Source organism: Copadichromis virginalis, linkage group LG2 (genome assembly GCF_057382275.1).
Source record: "Copadichromis virginalis isolate Kocher_CV1m ecotype Utaka linkage group LG2, C_Virginalis_male_GT1.1, whole genome shotgun sequence".
NCBI classification, from domain to species: Eukaryota; Metazoa; Chordata; class Actinopteri; order Cichliformes; family Cichlidae; genus Copadichromis; species Copadichromis virginalis.
Genome location: NC_140619.1, coordinates 27,568,913 through 27,591,873, shown reverse-complemented (window position 1 = coordinate 27,591,873; position 22,961 = coordinate 27,568,913). Strand labels below are relative to the sequence as shown.

The following is a 22,961-nucleotide window of genomic DNA, read 5'->3' as shown; positions in this document are numbered from 1 at the left end:
ATCTGGGCAATAAAAAAAGCTGTACAGAAAAGAATAACGAATAGAAGTATTGATAAATATATAAATCTGTTTGTGACGAAATTTACAGTGTTGACGCTAACCAAAGGTGTCACAAGTACACACGTTCCTTACTACAGTTTAGATACCTCTGTTTAGAAAGCACTGACTCGACTTTTTAGTCAAGTCGAAGTAAGAAGTACAGGGTCTAAAATATAATTTATGTACAAAATTTTGAAGTAATCTTGCGTCCAAAGCATGCGCGCGGGGGGCTGATTTACAAATGTATGGATTACAAAGTACAGATACGCGTGCTAAAATGTGAGAAGTAGAAGTATAAAGAAGTATACAGTAGGCACAAAAAAGTACAGCAGTAAAGATACCAGAAAATTCTACTTAAGTACAGTATTGAAGTATTCGTTATTTTGCATCTCTGACGCCAACAATAAATCATACTCTAATGCAAAATGTGGTTTTTGCTTCTTCTCGCCCACAGAAGCCATTAATCCAGCTCTCTTACTTAAATCAGGCCCAGGAAAAAGCATATTTGTGTGTTTCTCTGCCATGGAGCACGATGAAAAAACATTAAAATAAATTGTAACGCTAAATAAGTGGCAACATGATCATTGTAAGAAAACTAGACGATTCCTAGAATTATAAAATCACTAACGGCAAATTTATTTAAGAAAGACTTAACCAACCTTTGTGATCAACTTGCAAGACTTCCATGGTATCCATGTGTGTTTACGGCTAGTGTGGAGGTCACGTGTTTCCGGTTAGTGTGGAGGTCACGTGTATCCGGTTACTATGGAGCTCCACAGTGGCTGCAGCCAGACCCTTCTCTGCAGGTCTCCTCACTGAGCTAACTAAAGTCCACAATCAAGCTAGTTAGCGGGAGCGATGTGGTAAACGCTAGCGGTGATGCACTAGCAGTAAGAGACCATGGACTAGCTCGCCCCCGTAAGATAACTCCAGAGGGTTATTGCACCGTCTCGACAATCACTATAATCACGCAGTAGAGCGTTTCACCTGGATGTAATCATTCATGCGCTCGTGCTGGTCCACGGGGGATTTTGAGTTGTGAGTGGCGGGCAAGCTCAGTCATCTGCTCGCAGGGGACAACACGGCTCAGTCACCGGTACGTTTGTTTTGTTGATAGCGTGCTAGCTGGCTAACAGTAACCAAGGGAGTTCAAATGTTAACGTTTGAAGAGATATAAGAGGTGCGACGGAGCCGCAGTTGCAAGGATGCACTCGTAGTGTATACATACATGTACACATAAATAAAGTGAGAAGCGACAGGGAACTAGCGTGCTTCCGAGTACTGAAAGCTTTGTGAAGTAGTCAGAGAACGCTAACATATGTGTTTGGGTCACTTTTACGCTATTGAACTGCTGTTGTGTTGCTCAGGAGCCACCAGGTCCTAGTTTAATGGCTGTAGTCATTTAGAGTTTTTATTGGCACAATGTTAACTGAATGTTTCTCCTATCAGAGCAGCAGTATGGTGGTCCCGGACAGTGCCAGCGTGGTGCCTCAGCCTGACAATGGTAGTCCGACTGGCCTCACGGAAAACTCCGAGCCGGGGTGCGAGGTGGCAGGAGAGGGAGGTCAAGACCTGGCAGGGGTGGAGCTGGAGGAGGTCCGAAAGCTGCAGGAGCTTGTGCGCAGGTTGGAGGTTCAGAATGAGACCCTGCGCAACAGGGGAAGCAAGACCGTCATCCACAGAGGAGCAAACAGTAACCTCACAGCTGCTGTCAACATCAACAAGAGGCTGGCTTGTGAAGAGGTGACAAACTCCCACCTCAGATTGGAGCACAGCAGCAGCCAGCTGGACAGCAGGGACTTGATGCTGTCACCTCCTCAGGACAGCAGCAGTGGAGAGGAGATGTCCCCCTTGCCTGTGGCTAGCAGGCTGGAGGAAGAGGATGATGAGGAAGAGGAGGATCGGGGTCTGTGTGGCGGCTTCCTAAAGTTGACCAGCAGCAACGGAGCAGCACAGTCTCAGGGCCAGAGCCAGACGCCGGAGAGCCCGTCTCAGGAAAGTTATGAGTCAGAGACACTTGCAGAGAGCGACTCAGGGGTGGACCAAACTGCACTGGATGAAGTGGATGTCCTAGATTTGGATGATGAGTGTGCAGACATAGAGGACGAGGAGAGCTGGTACGTCTCATTATCGGCAATGCTTTCTCTGGGTGTGCTTTGATCCCACTTGTTTGGGTACAGCCGGCATCTATTTGTGGCTTTAACTGTGTGGCTAAACATGTGCAGCAGAGATGGGGATAAAAAGTGATGTTCGTACAGCAGCAGCTGCGAAGAGTTACCTCCAGGGGAAGCTGAGCTCTGAAGTCACATTTAAAGTTTCAGTCTATAGGTAGAGGAGCCCCTTTAGCCACATGAGTCATTTGTGCCTTTTCATTTTAACCTCTGAATTCTTCAGTGTGATACTCCCCCACAGGGCAGTGACTGTGTAGCATGAGGCTGTTTGGGTTTAAAGTTAGACTCTATTCTGAGTTGATGCAGAAACTGTGGTTATTTCTTATCCCACACAAACAAAGTGGGATAAGAAGTCGACACCTACTCCGATTATCTTTTTGTAAGCAGGAGAGAAAGTATACAGATTCTTAGCATTTCGACAAGGCATAAAATATTCAAGCGCAATTAGGAGAAAGTAAAAGAAAGCAGAGTCAGTGGGGAGTTGTTTCTTCTGTCTCAGATTTAACCTTGAGTCCTCAGACTCGAGTGACATGTCTGCTACCTGTTTGACAGCTTAGTCAAACACAAAGGATGTTCTTTTTTTAGTTCTAGCTGTCTGACTCAAGCATAAATAAAAAGGGTCTTGTATCAGGTGAAAGACTATCCTGTTTATTAAAAAAGAGACCACTAATTTGACTTAACCCAGTCAGAATAAAAAGGATATATCTGGATGTAATTAATATTCAGCCTTTTTAAAGCCTGATCTGTTTTGAATCAGTGTGACCTTTACTTGTTTTGTTTAATTGGCTGATAGCAATTACCTAAAAATAACATTAATATGGGGCTATGCAGGAGATCAGTCTAGACATGAGTGTTCATTCTGTCTCACAGTATTGTCCTAAACAGGTAGCATATTGTGTTCACTTTAGCAACTGAGGATCTGGGGATTTAACAGCCAGACCACTCATGACTTATTTTCAGTTTTACATAATTAGCCATACCATATGTGCTTTGTGGGGTTATCATAGCCAAAACATTAAGTAATCCTAAACAGCAGCATAATCTGATCTGCTCCGGGCTGAGTGGGTCCGCGTGGCTGAACTACTTTGGTTGGGATTGCACAGCATGTGATTTGAGCCCCCCCCCCTTCCACCCTGTGTAATCACACCAGAACAGGGGGCCAAAACAGAAGGCAGCTACTGCAGTACTTTTATATTTATTGTTTTGAACCATTACTTTGTGAAAAGATTAGTAAAAGAAAACCATATTCTTGGGACAACATTTGAACTCACCAAGTTGGGTAATTTCTTTCTGGCATGTTTGTTTACTTGTTTTAAAAAAAACTAGTTCAGACTCATAAAACTCAGGGGCCTTGGCTTCAGTGCTCCTAACTTGCACTTGTCACGCTAACACAGTGGAGCAGTGACAAAGGCTGTTGCTGCTCTCGACTGTGAAAGCATAAATATGACACAGCTGAATATGTTTTGTTATAATATCACTTTGGGGTTTATTTACAGTTATTACAGGATTGGTTTAAAAGTGTAAGAGACTCCTCAGTGCCAACATTGTGTTACGGCAGCTGTTGGCAGTGTCCTGCATAAATGGCAATAGCAACACTGTGAGCAAAACCGCACTGTGAATGGATCAAAAGCAAACAACATTGTTCTGCATCAAACAGCGGGTTTGTGCTTCTACTAAGAACCACCCTCCCCTCCTCTCCCTGCGCAGAGAAGCCGTGCTCTCTGTGCAGGACGTGTGACCTGAATATTGCTTCCTGCATTGTCGCTCATTCCAGTGGGGAAATGGGGTCCTTTTGTGTTTGCCCAAATGGGAAGATGATTTGTAGCTGATTGGTCCAGAACCAGTCAGTTTGGGCCCTTTTGTGTATCCGACTCAAAGCATCAGCCCATGTGATCAGCCACTTCAAAGCTTGTGGTGACTAAATGGCTGTTTGCTCTCACTAAGGCAACGTTGGACACATTGCGGAGGAAGCGTCTGACACTGCAGCTGCATAAAACTCATTTTTGGCTGACACTTTTGTCCTCAGTGGATATTTCTCATGTGTTTTTCATGCTGTAGAATGTAGCTCAAAATGATAGCGGGACTAAAAGCCACAAAACCGTTCCATCCACATCTGTGCTCAGCTGCTAATCTGAGTTTGACTCCGTGTTTTAGGCGTCTTTGGATGTGAATTTTGCATTTAACCAAAAGGAAATGAGGCAAATGTAAATTCAAGGTTGGTTCCGGCTTAAGCTGTGATAAAGATGTTCACAAGTACCTGCTTAAGATGATTTCCCACTCACTGTTTGCTTTGATTACATCATTGAAGTCAAACACAGTAACAGCCTGGTTGTTTGATGTGGGATCTTTGCTGCAGGATACTGTCCTTCTGTTGGGGAAAACACTGGGTGGCTGGGCGTTAGCATATCATGTGCAATCTGAGGAGAAAAAAACCATTCTGTTTTACATGGCTTTCACATCCACTCTTACCTTGCATAGCTCACACAGCAGCAGTTCACACTAATCTCCAGCTTGCTCCTATTTAAATGTTCTGCTTCTCAAATCCTGGCAAATACTGCAGCATGAAAGCATGATCAATATGAGAAGGATTAGACTGACTTCTTTATTCTCACTACTCTTCATTTCCCACATTTAGTGATATGTTTTTCTCTTGTGTGCTGCTTCTCTACAGGTTATATGTGTCTCCTAAAAAGCAGGTAGCAGATCCAGGGCCAGACTCTCCACTGAAGTGGTGTCGGCAGGTCCTTGACCATCGCAGCCCCGAGACCGAGATGGCTTGCCGGACTCTGATCAGTCGCTTGGACCAGAGTATGCAATTAGGATAGTTTACTATAACTGAAGAAAGTCTACTTTGTTTTTTGTTTTGTTTTTTCTTAAGAGTGCTGCATGGATGATGCATTTTTGTAGGGCCGATCCGGAAGTTAGCTTCTCCCTTTTTCCATGGCTTAAAGTGTTGTGCAGAAAATAGAGCCTGTGGGAACGCAGTCACCAAAAGTAAAACACTAATGTTAGGCTATAAAAAACAACAACAACAACAACCACTTTACCATCACCAGTGCTGAACTGTGTTCAGTGGGATTACTTTTAATGTCTTCCACAATTTCTGTAGTCTTAGTTAGCCATTTGTGAGCAGGCATCTTGTTCTGGACAAATTAAGGCTTGAAAATTTAGGAGTGGGATATTTATTCACATATTTATGTTTAGAACAAAATGTGAAAATGTCTAAAGCCTCTGCTAACCACAGGTCTTTCCTTATTCTGCAGCGCTCTATTCACCCTCAGGTGCCAATGCTTAGATTACCAATCTTTCACGCTGTTGAACACTTTAAGCAAAAGAGCTTTGCCTATTCAATAAAATTAGTATCTGATGGTCTTTGATTTGTATCCCTGCCGTATGGTTAGATTATGGTTCAGCAGCACGTAGGCAGCTTCGGCCTGCCAATCTACCTGCAGTTTGGTAGATGGGTGCTGTGTCAATAATATGTGGTACAACCGGTCCGTGGGCAATACTTGCTTATGCTGTTGTTAGTTCACCAGCCATCTATGGAGAAGAGCAAAGTTTTAACATGCAGACAGCTGAAGTGAAAGAGTTTCACTGCAGTCACTGTCTGTACTTTTCTTACTCTTTTCTCCACACTTCTCCCATTCCTGGTGAACTTCACTATCATGTTCTGGCTCACTTGTTAACCAATTGACGTTTGACCGTCATCCACGTCGAGCAATGTGCATTTGGGGTTTTGGTAGACTACACGAGAACAGTGTGTAGGCAAATACCAAAGCAGACGGACACAACTGTGAACGGTGGTAGAATAAATTAAGCATTAGAAATTCTAGGCCTAAACCAAGGTTCAGCCACGTCATTCAGCACATTTAGCACCCCAGCTTTACTTACTGCTTACCCCTGCTGTGCACAGGGCTGTATAACAAAGCCTAAACACTTGCCGTGAATCTTACTACGCCTTTCAGTGTGGATAGAAGTTTGCATCTGATCCGAAACACCCCATTCATTATTAAACCTGCGAGCAGCTCCCTCATCTTACATGCTGCAAAACCTGAACAGCAAAGCTATTCACACCAAGGCTGAATGACTACATGAAGTCATGGGTGGGATTGGATTACCTTCCTCCCGGAACAGCTCGTGTTTTTAAATGCCAGCACCAGGCCACGTATCCACCTGGATCATTCAAGCTTCAGAACAAGTCATTTAGCATGCGAGGTGCATGAATCAAGTTTTTAAGAAAAAACAAACAAACAAACAAAACAAGAATTTAATTGAGAAATTTTAACTATTGTGAGAGCTTTTTCTGAGGACATTTTACAAGTAACTTGATAGTGTCACATTGTGTATACAATAAGTACTGGTGTATTTTCCTTCCTGAGAACATGTGATATCTCCTGTCCTGTCGCCCGCAGCATCTCGATGGAGGAACATGTACAGCAGTCCATCAGAGGCGGGCTCGGCGGGCTCAGGCCTGATCTCTCCTGGGTACCACAAATCAACTAACAAATCCCTACTAACCTGTGGCAGTTCAGGTATGGCATGACATTAACACACAGCGCTTCTCATTTTCCCTACAACACAACAGTGAGAATAACATCAGTTACTGTAAGGATGTGGGTCTCACAGTGGTCTGACTGGTTAATTTTAAGGACTGCTTTAGCATTTTTGCATGTTTGAGCTATTTTACATATACTTTACATCGCTGCAAACCATTCTTCAAAGGTTTCTGTAAATGTTTATTTCATTTAATAACTGTTATGGATAAAATTTGCAAATACGGTCAGAAACAGTCGATGGGCATTTGTCCACACATTTGTGTGCAGCAGTCACTTTGGTTATTTAATGGTATTAATTCCTTATCTTAAGTATATTAACTTCTCTTATTAAATTAAATCAAGTTGATCTGAGCCTCAAATAAGCTAAAACTAAGGTGTGCCCTGCAGATAACACTGGTGTCCTTTGGAATATGGTTAGTAATTATGTAAAGTGTATGTTGTTTGTGCTCCCGGATGGGGCACACACACACACAGACACACAATGACAGTGTTAACATATGTAATATGTATGGTATGCATAATTTTGTTCCTTGAACATGTGATTGCAGTTGTAATAGTTGCTTTGCACATCATTTCTCACAGTTTTTTCAGCCCAGCAATGTCAGTGTTGCTGTGGAAACTCCTTTAATAACAAATCTTTGCGTGAACTTGAAAGTGCTTGGAGTATGTGTGGTGATTCTATCTAATGCCAGACTTTTTACATAACCAAATGCTGCTGGGTGATGTCGCCTCGCATTCATCAGGCATGTGTCAGGCTGAACTTTGGCTACAGCTTCCCAGGGCATCATCAGCAGACTGGGCTTTATAGACCAGTGCTGTAGAACAGGCTGTGGGGAGACAAACTAATGTCAGACTGTTAATTCTAAAATTGTGGGCCCACTTAGATAAATTGCATATTTACTTTGTGATCTTGATGAAAGGTAGTACTGCATGCATTAGCCTGGGTCTGTTGAGTTATACCTCACAAAGCTCCATTTTTATCAGCCTGATTTTATGCTGATCAGCTAATGTCATGTTTAAAGTTGCCACTATCAGTATGCATAAGAATTTAAATATTGTGCTGTATTAATGAGTCATAAGGAAGTAGTAGGTTTTGGCTGTGGTCAGTATTCTGTCTATATCGGTGTAATTCAGCTTACTCTAACAGGTATTCTGCTTTGTTTAAAGGCGCCACAAGCATGCCCTCAGCCCTGAGTTCCCAGTCCTCCATAGACAGCGAGCTCAGCACATCAGATGACTCCATCTCAATGGGATACAAGCTGCAGGATCTCACAGACGTCCAGATCATGGCTCGTTTACAGGAAGAGAGTGAGTGTAGAAAGGTTATAGCATTTTGAGTGGCATCAGCTGATTATTTGCATTTATAGACGTCAGAGTCTCATCTGCAAAACTGAGTTTTGCTTGACTTTTAAGTTGTTTCATTTTGACCTGGTATTTCCGGCTCCAGGTCTGAGGCAGGATTGTGCTTCTAGCTCAGCATCTGCATCGCGCCGCAGCTCCACAGCGTCTCTGCAGTCCTTGCGCCGGGGCGGTACGTACAGCGACCAGGAGTTTGACACTTACAGCCTGGAAGATGAAGAGGATGACTTCTCCATGCCCCAGCGACGGCATCGTTTCACCCCTTCGCCATTAGGCTCACCACGGTGCCTCTCTCCCTCGACTTCTAACCACGGTCAGGAATACAGCAGCCATCTCAGGGCCCCACGCACAAAAGGACCCAGGCGGTCTCTCCAGGGCCCCAGTGCAGAGCTGCTTAAATTTGCAAAGAGTGAGGGTAGGCTATAACCAGTGATACTTAAGCAGTTTTACTCTAGATAAGGGACAGCCATGGAGATTCTTCTGTTGTGACAATATACATTTGATTGTAGTTAAGTGTGTGTGTGTGTGTGTGTGTGTGCGCGCATGTGTGTGTGTTTCCAGAGGAGTTGAGGCACAGCATGCCTAATCTGGCTCCCCGCACCAGCCTACGTTCCCTGGAGGCAGTCAGAACCAGCCGCAGCATGGAGGCTAACCTCCAGAGCTCTGGCAACCGCATGTCTCCCCTGACTCACTCCCCCTCCACAGGTAACCCCTCCTCACCTGGTCCCCACCACTCTAGAGATGGCACGATACCACTTTTTTATGTCCGATACCGATATCATAAATTTGGATATCTGCCGATACCGATATGAATCCGATATAGTGTTTTTTAATCAACAAAACTGTTTTTTAAATATCTTGCTGCATTTTGTATAAGTTCATACTCAAGTTTAAAACAACAACTACACTAAAGCTATTCTGTTATACCTGTATGCAAAAAAAAATATTTCATAGTTCAGCAATACTGATCAATCTAATAAACTTAAACCTACACCATCCTCCCTATTCTGGTATTTTAAAGAGTACTTAGCATAAATATTAAGCAAACTAACTAATAGGGTTCCAACTCCCAGCAACAACAAAAATAAATAAATAAAAAATAGGGAACCACCCCTCACGCTCCACCTCATGATGCTTAATCGACGTAATCAACCTTAATTTGATGCAGTGTGAAAAAAAATGCACAGAAATCAATTATTTCAAGAAATATTAAATAGATTCAACATCTTTCTTCAACAAAATTGCAGACTGCACAGATGGTACCTTCCCAAAGGAAAAAGTACTATAGCTTACTAGGGTATATATATTAGACTTAATAGTTACTATATACAGTAATGGACTTCTATTCATTTTGCATCAAATTAAAACTTTGGCTGTCAGATAATTATTTATTAAAATCTTCACCTCTGCATGATCACAGAAAGAGTTTGACCAATATATATGTCTTTGAAGATCATGAGCAATGTTGCAGCACAGGGCCTGTTTTTATTTAGGAATTCATATATTCTATTATTTATCAGTCTAACTCTGACAGTACCATGCAAGCCATCATCTATAGGTTTTCACTGGATGCTTGGTACTTTTTTAGTACCTACTTGGCTGGGGTTCCAAGCGATCTACGAGGTCACATCCAAATGTGACCTCAGCAGATTGCACGTCACTGATTGGCTAATCAGCGGCATCACTTAATGAGTCATGGGAGGGTCTACATCATAAAAAGGAAACTTTTCATGAAGTTTCCTTTTCAAAACCCGTCAATGAGGAAAATCGCTACAAAGAAACGACACTGCGGTCCATGAGTCTGACGAAAAGCCACAGACTAAGCAGCAGGTATAGCATCGCCTCGAGGTGGTACTTTGTTGTAGAGCTCGTGTCGCATACAAGTGATGTCACGGGATGTTTGCCCGTGTTGCTATAACGACCCCATGCACATTAGGTGGTACTCAATTGTAATGGAATACGGTTTGCGTCAAGCCGATCCGAGCAGGTACTAATGGAAAAAGGGTATACACTATTGGTCACAGCTACTTGCAGTTCCACAATTCTTTCCTCACCCTCTTCCCTGACATCCCCAGGTAACTTCCTTTCCATTCACCTGCTACATGACTGCACCACTACTCTGATAATTCAGTACTGTTTCCCTAAGCTTGTCTACAACTCCCGTGTACAACAAATGGCCTTACAGTAGCTTTTATTTACTGAAATTGTCTTAACGAAGTCATCTGGATTGAGATTTTGTTCTGTCACTCAAGGTATGGTTTGCAGTCGGCTGCGAAGCAGTGGCCAGTCTCCTCTCTCCCTGCGGACTCCAGTTAAAGCCGTCACTCCCGTGGGCTCTTTGGCAGGTGGTCGTCAGACTTCCAGAGGCCTACCTGTTGTCCAAGGACAACAGGCAGGAGGGAGCCGCAGGGTCCAGTCGCCAGGTTCTGCTAATGGAGGAAGCTATGTACCCGGCAGGGCTTCAGTTGGAACCGGGAGGCCCGGGGTAGGACGAGGTCAGGCTGCGTCTTCAGCCTCCACTAGAAGTAAACTTTCACAGCCTCAGAGGAGGTGAGTGCTCCAAAAAACACTCTTAAAAGAGCTCTGTGTAATTTCAGGAAATCCCTCAGCTGCAAAGTGAACTGCAGTTAGTGTTCTACTACTCGTGGTTGCACACAGCTCATGCTTTCAGTCTGTGTGCAAACTAAGCACTAAAAACAGTGCGGTGTAGTAGTGCACATTTAAGGAATGGTGAGATGATGATGAGTATTTCCCATTATGCTATAGATACTTGGTTTCTTCTGTGAATTGAGACTAAGCTCCTCTTTTATTGACAGGTCTTTGGGCATGGCCAAAATCTCAGATGAGTCCTGGAAAGATGGCTGCTACTGAGGTCTCTTGGCAATGAAGGATGTTCACTGCTGCAAACATCACCCCGACTTCTCCCCGTTACCTCTAAATACAAAGAAAAACAGTCACTGTGTTCACAAATGTGTCATACAACCTCTGCCCCCCCCCCACCTTATTTCAGACTGGAGCACTGGGCTGCACTGGATTTGTAGTTAATCTCTTTCCCTCGCATGAAACACTGTCAACCCACACAAAGAGAGGATGTGTAGGCAGACAAGAGGACATGTGCACACTCGACTTGTTAATACGGACCAAATCTGAGCTTCCAGAAGATATGCTTGTGTCAACTTTACTTATTTTTCTATGGTATTTGTGAGAAACTGCTGGAATATTAAGGGGTGTATTACTGTTCTGTTGATGTAATTGATATGAAGACAGTTTAAATGAAGATTTTTGCCAGTCTGTTCATTATCTGTGACTTACTCTAGATGAAGGTGCTGAGTATTGCATGCTTGGTTTTGTTTTTTTCCCTGAGCCCAAATGCCTTCTCTTCATTCTATACCTGCAATATGAGAAAACTTTCATGTCTCCCTACAATTATCTTTGGATTTCTGAATGTTTGAGTGGTTCATAGTGAAAATTACTTTAGATTTGTGTTGTATTTGTGTTTTGCTGTTTGCTTACACGGCAACACAACTCCTACAAACCACACTGCCCTTACGAATTATCATAAAGAAGGAAAAAAAACATGGGTTGTGCCAAGGTGCATTAGAGCTGTAATTCCTTAATTCCAAAAGTAATTTTAGGTTGGTAAAGGTACTGTTAAAGAGTTTTCAAAGCATTTTTACTGCATATCTACATTTCAATTTTAGTGTCTGTTGTTGGGAAACCCACTAATAACAAATGTTTATGCACAAAAGGCCTCCTGCCTTAGTCAGCTATGCACCCTCATGAAGAGTGCCTCTGAATAATTAGGAGCTGTTATGAAAACGATTAATAAAGTCTACCCTGAAACTCTAAATGCACTTCTGGTCATATTTAATCCATCTATGTTAAATCATGGTCTGTTCTGTATGAAAGGCTAATTAGTCGCACTATGCAGCACAAGCAATAGCAGCGGCAGTACCGTTACCATGTCCCGGATATTTCCTGGGTGCGTGACCAACCACTTCTCAAATGAGTGCTCAACTACTACCCACCCCTTGTGACAAAATGGCCTACAGGCCTCATCTTCGCAGGCAAAGTCTGAGCGCGCACACAGTACAAGCACATAAATGTTTATTTTATTTGTTACTGTGGTAATGTTTGAATTTCGCTCCTCTGAGCCCGCTTTAAACATGTCCCGATTAAGAGAATGACTGCGTTAATGTAACTCTGCTCTCTTATGCATGACGCAAATAGTAAGGGATCAGCGGTAAACGAGGCCACGCATTGTCTGCCCCCCGCCCTCCCTCTGCTTGTCAGGAAGCAAGCTGATTGGCCGAGGCCTAGCAAAGAGTGCCCGGGGATCCAAAACTGCAGGCCGCACTTAGCTTACCGTCAAAAATAAACCAAAAAAATAACAGACAAATCCGAGAAGGGGGAGAAACGCCGATAGAGTCAGAAGACAACGTTATCAGGTAAAATTATTCTGAGTCGATCAAAAACGAGTGTGGAATAAGACGCATGGGCCCAGTTGGACGTAGCGGGCCTCTTTCAGCCTTTTCGAAAAACAACATGGAAGATAATGCGGCACAAGCTGCACCACCTAGCTTAGCAGGCTAGCTAGCTGACCGGACGGCAGTCGTCGCACAAAACAGAGCGAATTGCAAAACTAGTGATCTCATTGGTCATCGTGGTTTGTTGTATGCGTTTGGGACTACATATGCATTATAACGTTATGTGTAACCGTTGCTTACATCGACGTATTGGACTGGTTATCGCGCTCCTTGAATTAGCCTTTATGCTAAAACAAAATGGCGCTTTGAGACTCAGCCCTAGCTTCCTTGCTAGTTAGCTCCGGTGGGTGGAGGGCGGTAGCCATTGCATAACTGTGGTAGTTTCAGTGGCGGCCATAAACTCGGGAGCATATGTGATTTTTGTGTAGATACTTAACACTTCAGAAACGATTAGTGCAACGGAACTGCATTTGTTTTGTTTTTTTTACCCCAAAAGGATAAATATGTGAAAACTAGCAGCCACAACACCGCTACAGACAGCTGTAAATACATTTGCTTCATTTTAAATCGTCATGTGACGACAGTGCATTTCCTCCCACGAAATTAAGCAGGAGTCCTTATCCAAAAGCTATCAGAACCGCTACATGCGAGCTCGCCCGCCCTGCACACTGAGTCTTTTGTCTCTGCTGCGCTCCGGCCATCAAGCTCAACCAGCTCCAGGTGTATATAGCGATCTGTCCTCAGGTTGAAGCTGCATGTAGTACCCCTAATTGGCAGCAGAGGGAGGCAGTGGTCAACAACAACAACGACTGTCCACGGTTTAAAAATAAGTTTGTGTTCTGTATTTAAGGCTTACGGAGGTAGATTTTGCAATAGAGACTAGTGCTTTTCTTATGAACCCAACGCCAAATATTTGTGCATTTCTGCAAAAAATGAACAGCTGGTGTTCAGTTATAATCCCAAGCTCATGTGATAATTGTATTTTCTTTTACTTTGTCAGAATAATTCAGTATCTTGATGGAAGGAAGCACATCAGATATCCTGTTGGTTTTATTGTAAAGATTTTCTGTCGTCAAATGTGAAGGTATGTAATACTAACTGCATTTTTTTCCTTTCGGTTTTATTTTTAGCAGTGTATATGAAGTAAAGGTTAATGTAATCTGTGCTGCAATTTTCAGTCTGTTTTTACGGAGTGAAGACATGGATCAAGGAGGAGGGGTGTTAGAGCTGCACACTCAAGAGCTGAAGATGCCCCATGCTATGATCATGCAAGATTTTGGTAGGCAAATTAGCAAGAGAAATTAATACACGTGTTGTATTTGGCATTTAGCTGGAGCAGGGCGATATGACCAAAAATATTTTATCACAATATACATTTGGAAATTTGCGATAACGATATAATTGACACGAGACAAAATACTTTACAACTCCACAACTTTATTAGTGCAAAAAAAAAATCCCCATCAATGTATTTTCACTTAAACAAGCAGCTGTTTTTTATGTGCAAGTTATATAAAAATTTAACAGTGCAAATGCTAATTCCTCGCTGACAGTTTAACCCTTTAAGACCTACCATAGAACCAAGTCCGCCAGAGCTTATATTATATTTTTACATGCTGTGGAGCCATTTTTGGGAGCATTTCAAGTTGCTATACATCAATACAACCATTACAGCCCAGATTTTAATAATATGTATTGGTCAGAAGGTTCCTTTGTGAGTGCGCATGCGCCATTAGCGTGCTGCCTGCTGTAACCCCTAATTTCCCTCGGGATGAATAAAGTATTCTGATTCTGATTAAGTGCATAGTAATTACATAAATTGCAAAAAAGTGCAATAAACTACAAAAAAATTGAAAATCGTTTTTGCTTTTTTAACATATATTTGTAGTTAGAGAAATTTAAGAGGCTTATCCCTCAAAACTGTAAATACAAAAAAGTTGCACAAAATAGTTTCCCACCACAGGAAATTTATTTTGAGTGTCTTCATAGTTTTATTTTTGAAATACACCAATTTTTATACACTGCAGGAAAAACGAAAATAAATATTATACTGCAAATTAGCAAAAAAGCAGCATATGCATCAAAATAAACTATTTCCAGCAGTGCAATATGAGTCCTCAGCATCCCAGAAACGACACAGAAAGTCATAAAGTCAAAGATAACTTTTAAAAAGACCAGTACAGGCCCTGAGGCCCTCATGGTAAAAAAGACTACAGTTCCGCAAAAATGACGTCACTTCCGGTTTCGGGCAGGTAATGGCGGAAATGCAAAAGTTCGCGCTGACGTCTATTCCAACGTAGGAAGTGTTATGAACAGCTGATCGGATCGGCAAAGCGTGTTTCTGGAATATTATGTTTTTGTTCCTGCAAGCGCTTTTTATGCAGTTTTTGTGGAAGGAAACCGTGACCTAGGACAAGCTGATGGCATAAGATGTAAGTACAACTCCTCCGGTTTCATATGCAAAAAAATTTTTTGCGCTAGCTTACGTGGTTGCAGTGCTACTGGGATTTAAAAATAGTTACGCAAAACAGAGCGTGTCCGCTCCGATCGGCTCTAAAGGGTTAACCAAAAGGCATTTCCAGTGGAAATTGGCCGACATATCCTCAGCATAACCATGTATAATATCCACAAAACCTAAAAAGAGGTTATACGCACACAATATGGTAATATTATGTTGAAGCACTACATATCACTCCGCGAGGCTCCTGCCTACGATAGCCGTAATGCTCCAACAATCCATCAAGCGGTGCGGCTTCGTAGCTTAGCAAAGTCGTACTGAAACATTTGACAGATTTTCGAGCGCCGTGTACCACATAAAATTGTTTCGAGGTCAGTAAACACAACCAGAATTCATACATAAGGCACACGGGATTATAAGGGGCACTGTAGATTTTCAGAAAAATCAAAGGATTGATTTTAAGTGTGCGGTATTTTCCAAACAACACGGTAATAACGACGGCCCGCTAGGATGCTCTACCAAAAATAGTGCTTTGTTGTGTATCTGACAGACGAAAGCTAAACCAGTTCCACACCACTGAAATTGCAGCATTTTTGCAAACCAATTCTGGTTCATCCGTTTCATTCAACGCTCCGGTTTCGCTCTTCTTATTCTCCGTCGCCGCCATGCTTTTTCCGCCATGTGCTTATGAAAACAAAGGCACTGCGCATTAGGGCTGGGCCATATCATACCGTTCACGGTAATACCGGTATAATTTTGGGCAACGATAGAAAAATGAAATATCGCGATAGAATATGAGTAAAACGCGCATGCGCAGTGCCTTTGTTTTTATACGCACACGTCGGAAAAAGCATGGCGGCGAAAGCAAATCGTTGAATGAAACGGATGAACCAGAATTTAGCTTTCATCCGTCAGGTACACAACAAAGCACTATTTTTGGTAGAGCATGCTAGCGGGCCGTCGTTATTACCGTGTTGTTTGGAAAATACCGCACACTTAAAATCAATCCTTTGATTTTTCTGAAAATCAACAGTGCCCCTTATAATCCCGTGTGTCTTATGTATGAATTCTGGTTGTGTTTGCTGACCTCGAAACGATTTTATGTGGTACACGGCGCTCGAAAATCTGTCAAATGTTTTAGTGCGACTTTGCTAAGCTACGAAGCCGCACCGCTTGATGGATTGTTGGAGCATTACAGCTACCGTAGTCAGAAGCCTGGCGGAGTGATATGTACTGTGCTTCAACATAATATTACCGTATTGTGTGTGTGTGTGTGTGTGTATAACCTCTTTTTAAGTTTTGTGGATATTATACGTGGTTATGCTGAGGATATGTCGGCCAATTTCCACTGGAAATGCCTTTTGGTTAAACTGTCAGCAAGGAATTTGCATTTGCACTGTTAAAATTTTATATAACTTTAATGCACATAAAACAGCTGCTTGTTTAAATGAAAATATATTGATGGGTTTTTTGCACTAATAAAGTTGTGGAGTTGTAAAGTATTTTGTCTAGTGTCAATTGTATCGTCAGTTATATCGTTATCGCAAATTTCCAAATGTATATCGTGATAAATATTTTTGGTCATATCGCCCTGCTCTACTGCGCATGCATGTTTTACCCATATTGTATCGCGATATTTCATTTTCTTATCGTTGCCCAACATTATACCGGTATTACCGTGAACATATGATGGCCCAGCCCTACATTTCGCTAATATTTAGAGACCAATTTCCCAAAAGGCGCAAGAAACCTGAGTGTCAAGCTAAATAAGGAAGTCAAAGTGACATCACATTGTCATTAGCAAATTTTAATCGTATACTAACAAAAAATGACACTCTTTCACAATTATTTGACTAATATCAAGCTTTAATTGTGATTTTTAAAAACTCTTTATATCATCAGTTGCAGGCATGGGGGGTCTGGCTCACATTGATGGGGAGCACATTGTGGTGTCGGTGCCAGAGGGTATGCTGCTTTCTGATGTCATGACAGACGAGGGCATCCTCCTGGAGCACGGACTTGAGGTGGAAGGTCTGGAGACTCAAGTTGTTCAAGGCCTGGAGACGGAGGTAGTGGAGAGCTTACATGCAGATGTAGAAGGCTTGGAGGCAGAAGTTGTTGAAGGGCTACAGACACAGGTGGTAGAGTTAGAGGCTCAGGTTGTTGAGGGCCTAGAGGGAGAAGTGGAAGTGGAGGGCCTAGAGGGAGAAGTGGAAGTGGAGGGCCTCGAGGCGCAAGTGGTGGAGAGCCTGGAAACTGAGGTTGATGTGGAGGGTCTGGAAGCTCATGTTGTTGAGGGCCTTGAAGAGGAAGTGGAGGTGGAGGGCCTAGAAGCTGAGGTTGTCGAAGGGCTGGAGGTGGATGTGGAAAGTCTGCAGTCTCAAGGTGTGGAGGCCCATGAAATGAGCACTGAAGACATGGTGCCTTCAGAACACAGTGTAATCATGCCTGAAAATATCCTGGGGACTGAAGTTGCAATAGAGGAAGCCCTGGACGCCCATCACCACCATGTTCTGACCTCAGACCTCATACAGGACGCAAACCACCATCATGACGACATGCCAGACCAGGTGTTTGTGGCAGAGCTGCTGTCTGAACACCAGGACAACACACTGGACCACCAGCTTGTGTCTGAAGGGTTGATGGTGACCGAGGCCAATGCCGAGACCATAATCCACGAACAGCTGCCAACTGAGGCTGTTCCCCTACAGACAGATGAGGATGATGATGCAAGGAGTAGCTCCGAGGATTACCTGATGATCTCCTGTAAGATATCTTGGCACATAACACGGCAAAGATTTTTTTATAAAGTTACATTTTTTGCATAACCATTGGTATTTGTTTTTTGTTTTTTTTTTTAAAGTGGATGAAGTGGGAGAAAAGTTGGACATAGGGGACACTCCCCTTGAGATCAGCACTGAAGTAATGGAAGACAAGGACTCCAAAGAGGAGGATGGCTCTGAGGTCATAAAAGTCTACATCTTTAAAGCTGAAGCAGATGATGATTTGGGTAAATGATCTTCAGTACGGTACATCCAGCCATGTTTGTGTTAAAAGTCATATGGGTCATTGAGTTTTTGGTGTTTGTTTTTTTTTTTGTTTTGTTTTTTTCAAGGTGGGACAGAGGTAATAACAGAGGATGATTACCAGAACGGCCATCCTGATTTGGAAGCAGCTTCATCGGGCAGACTGGGAGTTGGCCGTGACAAAATGGTCTACATGGCAGTCAAGAACCATCCAAAGGAAGAAGAGGATGATGAGGATGACAGCGATGATGATGAAGATGAAGACATTGGTATGCCCTTTATATGAAAGGGTTAGATGGGTAATTTTTCCTAAATTAGTAGTTTGAGATAAAACCATGTTCTATGACTGCTGAAATAGATTATTAAGAGGAAGATGCTATGCTGCAGCATTACTGTTTAAATGAGATGCTCAGCAAGATGATTTGGGGTCAGTATGTGTGGCAAATGTGTTTAAAAGACGACTTAGCAGTCAGAGTTTGTTTTGAAAAGTATCAAAGTAGAAATAAGGCAAGGTCATCCATTCTGTTGTTATTGGGGTGTTATGTGCTGCAATGCCTGTGCAGGTAATACAATTGATCAAGTGAAGAATGGAGCAGCTACACCATTTTTGCAAATCCGTGAGGGACTGGGTGCAAACCGTGCTCTCAAAACCAAATCGAAGAAGAAGAAGAAAGGCGAAACACGGCAGTGTCAGACTGGTAGGATCAGCATGTCATATTGATACTGATACATACCTTAAATTGATAATTTTTATCTGTGTTGTCACCAAGTCTGAATGTATATAATTTTATCATTCACATTCGAGGAAAACTTAGAATAATAATGGTTGATTGCAATGTTGCATACTCTCTCTTTTTTCAAACTTCTCTGTCCAGCTGTTATCATTGGACCAGATGGGATGCCTTTGACCGTCTACCCTTGCCACATCTGTGGAAAGAAGTTTCGCTCGCGGGGCTTCCTCAAATGCCATATGAAGAACCACCCGGACCATCTGCTCAAGAAGAAGTATCAGTGTACAGACTGCGACTTTACCACCAACAAGAAAATCAGCTTTCACAACCACTTAGAGAGTCATAAGCTCCTGAGCCACAACAATGAGCGATCTCCAGAGTATACAGAGTACGCGCGGCGCTACCATGAGTCTAGCCCACTGGGCTCAGACAAGCTCATTGTCAAGGATCGGGAGCCCAAACTGCATCACTGCAAGTACTGCGATTATGAAACAGCTGAACAGGGCCTGCTCAACCGTCACCTGCTGGCTGTGCACAGTAAGAACTTTGCACATGTGTGTGTTGAGTGCGCCAAAGGCTTCCGTCACCCATCGGAGCTGAAGAAACACATGCGCACCCACACAGGCGAGAAGCCCTACCACTGCCCGCACTGCGAGTTCCGCTGTGCAGACCAGTCCAACTTAAAGACTCATATCAAGAGCAAGCATGGCGCAGATCTGCCTTTCAAGTGCAGCCACTGTCCCCAGGCTTACGCTGATGCACGGGAACTGCAGCGCCACATAGAGATGGTGCAGGGCCACAAGACCCACCAGTGCCCGCACTGTGAGCACAAGAGCACCAACTCCAGTGACCTGAAGAGGCACATTATTTCAGTTCACACCAAGGACTTCCCCCATCAGTGTGACGTGTGCGAGAAAGGCTTTCACAGGCCCTCAGAGTTGAAGAAACACGCGGAAACACACAAAGGCAACAAAGTGCACCAGTGCCGGCATTGTAACTTCAATGCACCCGACACTTTCACCCTGAGTCGCCATATCCTATCCCTGCATACGAAGGACCTACCCTTTAAGTGCAAGCGCTGCCGGCGAGGCTTCCGGCAGCCCGCCGAGCTGAAGAAGCACATGAAAACGCACAGTGGTAGAAAGGTATATCAGTGCCAGTATTGTGAGTATAACAGTACGGACGCTTCTGGCTTCAAACGCCACGTCATCTCTATCCACACCAAGGACTACCCCCACCGCTGCGACTACTGCACCAAGGGCTTTAGGAGGCCTTCAGAGAAGAGCCAGCACATAGCCAGGCATCACAAAGACATGTTGATGTAATGTCATTGCACACAAACACACTCCTCTTTACCGAGTAAATCTGTGTCACACACACCCAGAGGTAATTTTAGTGTATTAACAAAGAAATAATGGATGCAGGCAGTTGATGAAGAAAACAACATTATAATTGCTGTTCTGTGTTCTGTGTCGTTTTGGGTCTAAACCTCCTGCCCCCAGGAGTAAATGCAAGAACACGTTTTAGGATGGGGGTTAAATCTGGAAAAAAAAACAAAAAAAAAGACAGTGTGTACACTGAGCGGGACAGTTGTAAATTGTCTTCGGTGGCAGAAAAAAAATCACATATGAACATATATTCAGGGTTTCAAATGTCTATATTTTTATACCCACTCAGCTGAAATGCTGCAAGATGATGACTGTGTCTAGTAAAACAGAAAAGCGGTGTTTTGGGGACGTCATGCTAGTTCTCCAGACGATGTGGAACGACTACATGAGAAGTTTGCCTCCATAGTACCAACTAGTATCTTGACCTCATGAACCAGCTTTTACCCTGACATTTTTTTGTTTTTTCTTTTCTAATGCTATCTGGTCTTTAATGAACAGAGCCATTCACAAGTTCAAAATGGGTTCGTCACTGATGTTGAGACATAATGCATCTTGAAAAATATGTTTCATTAAATTTAACCGTTAAACTCACATCATTTTGGATTTTCCTCTCAACCCTGAACTCTTGGAGCCCCATTAAACGAATCGTGTATAAAACAGTATAGACTATTTTCAGTTAAATACGTCTTACAAGTTGAATCAGAAATGCTACTCTCTGGTCAGCAGAGTCTAGCATGGAGCAGAAGGGTGGAGTTGGTATGTTAGAATATCCCTTTAGTGTACACATCTCTGACTGGTGTATTATTATTATAATTATATATGACATTGACAGATGGTTGGCTTCACATATAATAACCAGTGACTTGGTTACGTGTGAATGCCACTGTAAGTACGTGTGATGTTACCTATGACACAGATAACCATTTGATAGCAATCATGCCTTACATCCGTTAGTCTTTATCCTTTAAGCACTGATGCACACCGCTAATCAGAAAATAAGTGATTTTTAACTCTCAAACATGCTGTATCAATGCCATTCTCTCAGAGATTATGTGTTTGAGTCAGTAGAAAGCACTTTAATAATTTTGTTTTTGTATTTTAATGACATGTATGAGAGTTTATTATCTGGGGATATGTATAGATAAATAGATAGAAATATCCCAAGATATTAAACACGTACAGAGCTTTGTGAGTGGGTAAAGGTAAAGATTGTTTTTGAGTGTTATCTCTAATGAGCAGCGATCATTACTGCATCACAACTGAATTGTCATTGAAAGTGGTGGGTGAAATCGCTTATTGTTTTGTTCTATGGATAAGTGATTGGGTTTTGTGTTTTTGTTTGTGCTCACTAACAAGTTTCCCAGACACTAGCCCTACAATCCCAAATAGCCCGACCCAGTCCCAAGCACGGGATTATTTCCTTCAAGTCATTGCTCATCATATTGGCATTAGTCTTTAAAGTATGCACATATGCTGTCTCCATGAAATTAATTGTGGTATATATTAAAAAAAATCCCTGCATTTCGTGTACCTTAGTCTATATTTTCTTTCAGTCTGATTGTGGATAAACTACTGGTGGGGAAGAACCAAAATAAACAATTATCTTTTTACCCTTTTTGTCCTTTCTGTCTAAAAAGAAGGAAATGTTAAAAGCTAACAGGGAAATTTACACATAGCTACTGTATTACCAGTAAATCAGTTTGGCTTTTCCTTATTTTCCACGTCAGTGCTTCACCTAGTCTGCGTCTTGCATCCTCGTTTCTCATTAAGATTTTAATACTCAACTTACTGCCAGGAGTACATGAAGGATTGGCGTTATAACTCGCTATTTATCCAGTTTGCATCAGTCTATGTCTTTATAGGACCTAATGATTATCTGAGTTGTAGCTGTCTCTTTATCAGTTTCATGTACATAGTGCATTTTCAGTGATTGTACAACCATCAGGCATTAATAGATGATGAAATATGGAGTAAGCTTCAGCAGCTCAGGTCTAGAGATTGGTTGCTAAAGAGAATTCAAACTTTCTCTGCTTCACGAGCTCGTCATCCCACATAATTGTGCTTAAATGTAGGATTTACTGTGAGAAGGCAGAGCAGCACCGCACTCTCCCAGAATGTATATTTTTCCACTTGTGTCAGCACAGAGAAGCTGAAGAGAAACCTGAGCTCCCTTTGGCCAGGCTGCTTTATTTAGTTTTTTTTTTTTTTAACTACTACGTCGGGATCCTGCAACTTCAAGAGCCTCTTTAACTTGGCAAGTAGATCTGATACATACTGTACAAGCTGAGATGCTTCAAAGAGCGATCATAGCCTTGTTGGCTTTGTGCAAGGCTGAGACAACAGTGTGGGGAAAACTACCCGGCGCAGTTGCACAATCCTCAAACATGAGGTGAATCTGAAATAGTCGTCCCCAGCAGGATAGAACCACAGAAGCGAATTTTAGCTTGTTTTATGAACTCGTCGCCTAACAGTCTGCTTATATCTACATCATGTGTGGGTCACAAAACAGGTTTTGTGCGCTGAAATAAAAAAACAAAACTAATGGTCCTAGTGCAGTTTTATTATTACAGCAATTTACTGTTAATATAAGTGCCTGAAAGTTAGACAGACTGTAATAGTCAAATTTTTCAAAGAAGCTTTCTTGTCATAATAGAAATAAAAGGTTTAAGAGTGAGCCTATGTGCACAACAGCGAAGCCTTGAACCTAAAACAGCTACATTGAATTCACCCACCATTAATGTCATTA

At 42.6% G+C, this 22,961-nt stretch overlaps 2 protein-coding genes across 4 annotated transcripts; both read left to right on the top strand.

Annotated features, from left to right (window-relative positions):
* The first annotated feature begins 1,042 nt into the window (after positions 1-1,042).
* LOC146717469 (SLAIN motif-containing protein-like) lies at positions 1,043-11,975 on the top strand. 3 transcript variants are annotated; one of them, XM_085476672.1, is made up of 9 exons: positions 1,043-1,135; positions 1,494-2,156; positions 4,882-5,018; positions 6,623-6,742; positions 7,934-8,074; positions 8,214-8,540; positions 8,687-8,830; positions 10,378-10,675; positions 10,942-11,975. In XM_085476672.1, exons 2-9 carry the CDS (start codon positions 1,498-1,500, stop codon positions 10,994-10,996), a joined length of 1,881 nt encoding a protein of 626 aa, XP_085332798.1. In that variant the 5' UTR covers positions 1,043-1,135; positions 1,494-1,497; the 3' UTR covers positions 10,997-11,975. The 3 variants fall into 3 exon arrangements, with proteins under 3 accessions (XP_085332798.1, XP_085332796.1, XP_085332797.1); XM_085476670.1 differs by having other exon boundaries at positions 1,489-2,156; XM_085476671.1 differs by lacking the exon at positions 1,043-1,135 and adding an exon at positions 1,217-1,284 and having other exon boundaries at positions 1,489-2,156.
* A 424-nt stretch (positions 11,976-12,399) lies between these two features.
* znf711 (ZFX family zinc finger ZNF711) lies at positions 12,400-21,825 on the top strand. Its single transcript, XM_085476669.1, has 8 exons — positions 12,400-12,573; positions 13,613-13,696; positions 13,791-13,891; positions 16,973-17,836; positions 17,934-18,080; positions 18,186-18,365; positions 18,660-18,794; positions 18,972-21,825. Exons 3-8 carry the CDS (start codon positions 13,813-13,815, stop codon positions 20,150-20,152), a joined length of 2,586 nt encoding a protein of 861 aa, XP_085332795.1. The 5' UTR covers positions 12,400-12,573; positions 13,613-13,696; positions 13,791-13,812; the 3' UTR covers positions 20,153-21,825.
* Positions 21,826-22,961: the final 1,136 nt, after the last annotated feature.

Bases quoted from the DNA above. Each gene is read 5' to 3' on its own strand.
- LOC146717469 (XM_085476672.1), top strand. From the start codon at position 1,498: ATGGTGGTCCCGGACAGTGCCAGCGTGGTGCCTCAGCCTGACAATGGT. The intron at 5,019-6,622 runs GTATGCAATTAG...TGTCGCCCGCAG, and splicing joins GATCAGTCGCTTGGACCAGA to CATCTCGATGGAGGAACATG. The intron at 6,743-7,933 runs GTATGGCATGAC...CTTTGTTTAAAG, and splicing joins ACTAACCTGTGGCAGTTCAG to GCGCCACAAGCATGCCCTCA.
- znf711 (XM_085476669.1), top strand. From the start codon at position 13,813: ATGGATCAAGGAGGAGGGGTGTTAGAGCTGCACACTCAAGAGCTGAAG. The intron at 18,366-18,659 runs GTATGCCCTTTA...ATGCCTGTGCAG, and splicing joins TGATGAAGATGAAGACATTG to GTAATACAATTGATCAAGTG. The intron at 18,795-18,971 runs GTAGGATCAGCA...TTCTCTGTCCAG, and splicing joins AACACGGCAGTGTCAGACTG to CTGTTATCATTGGACCAGAT.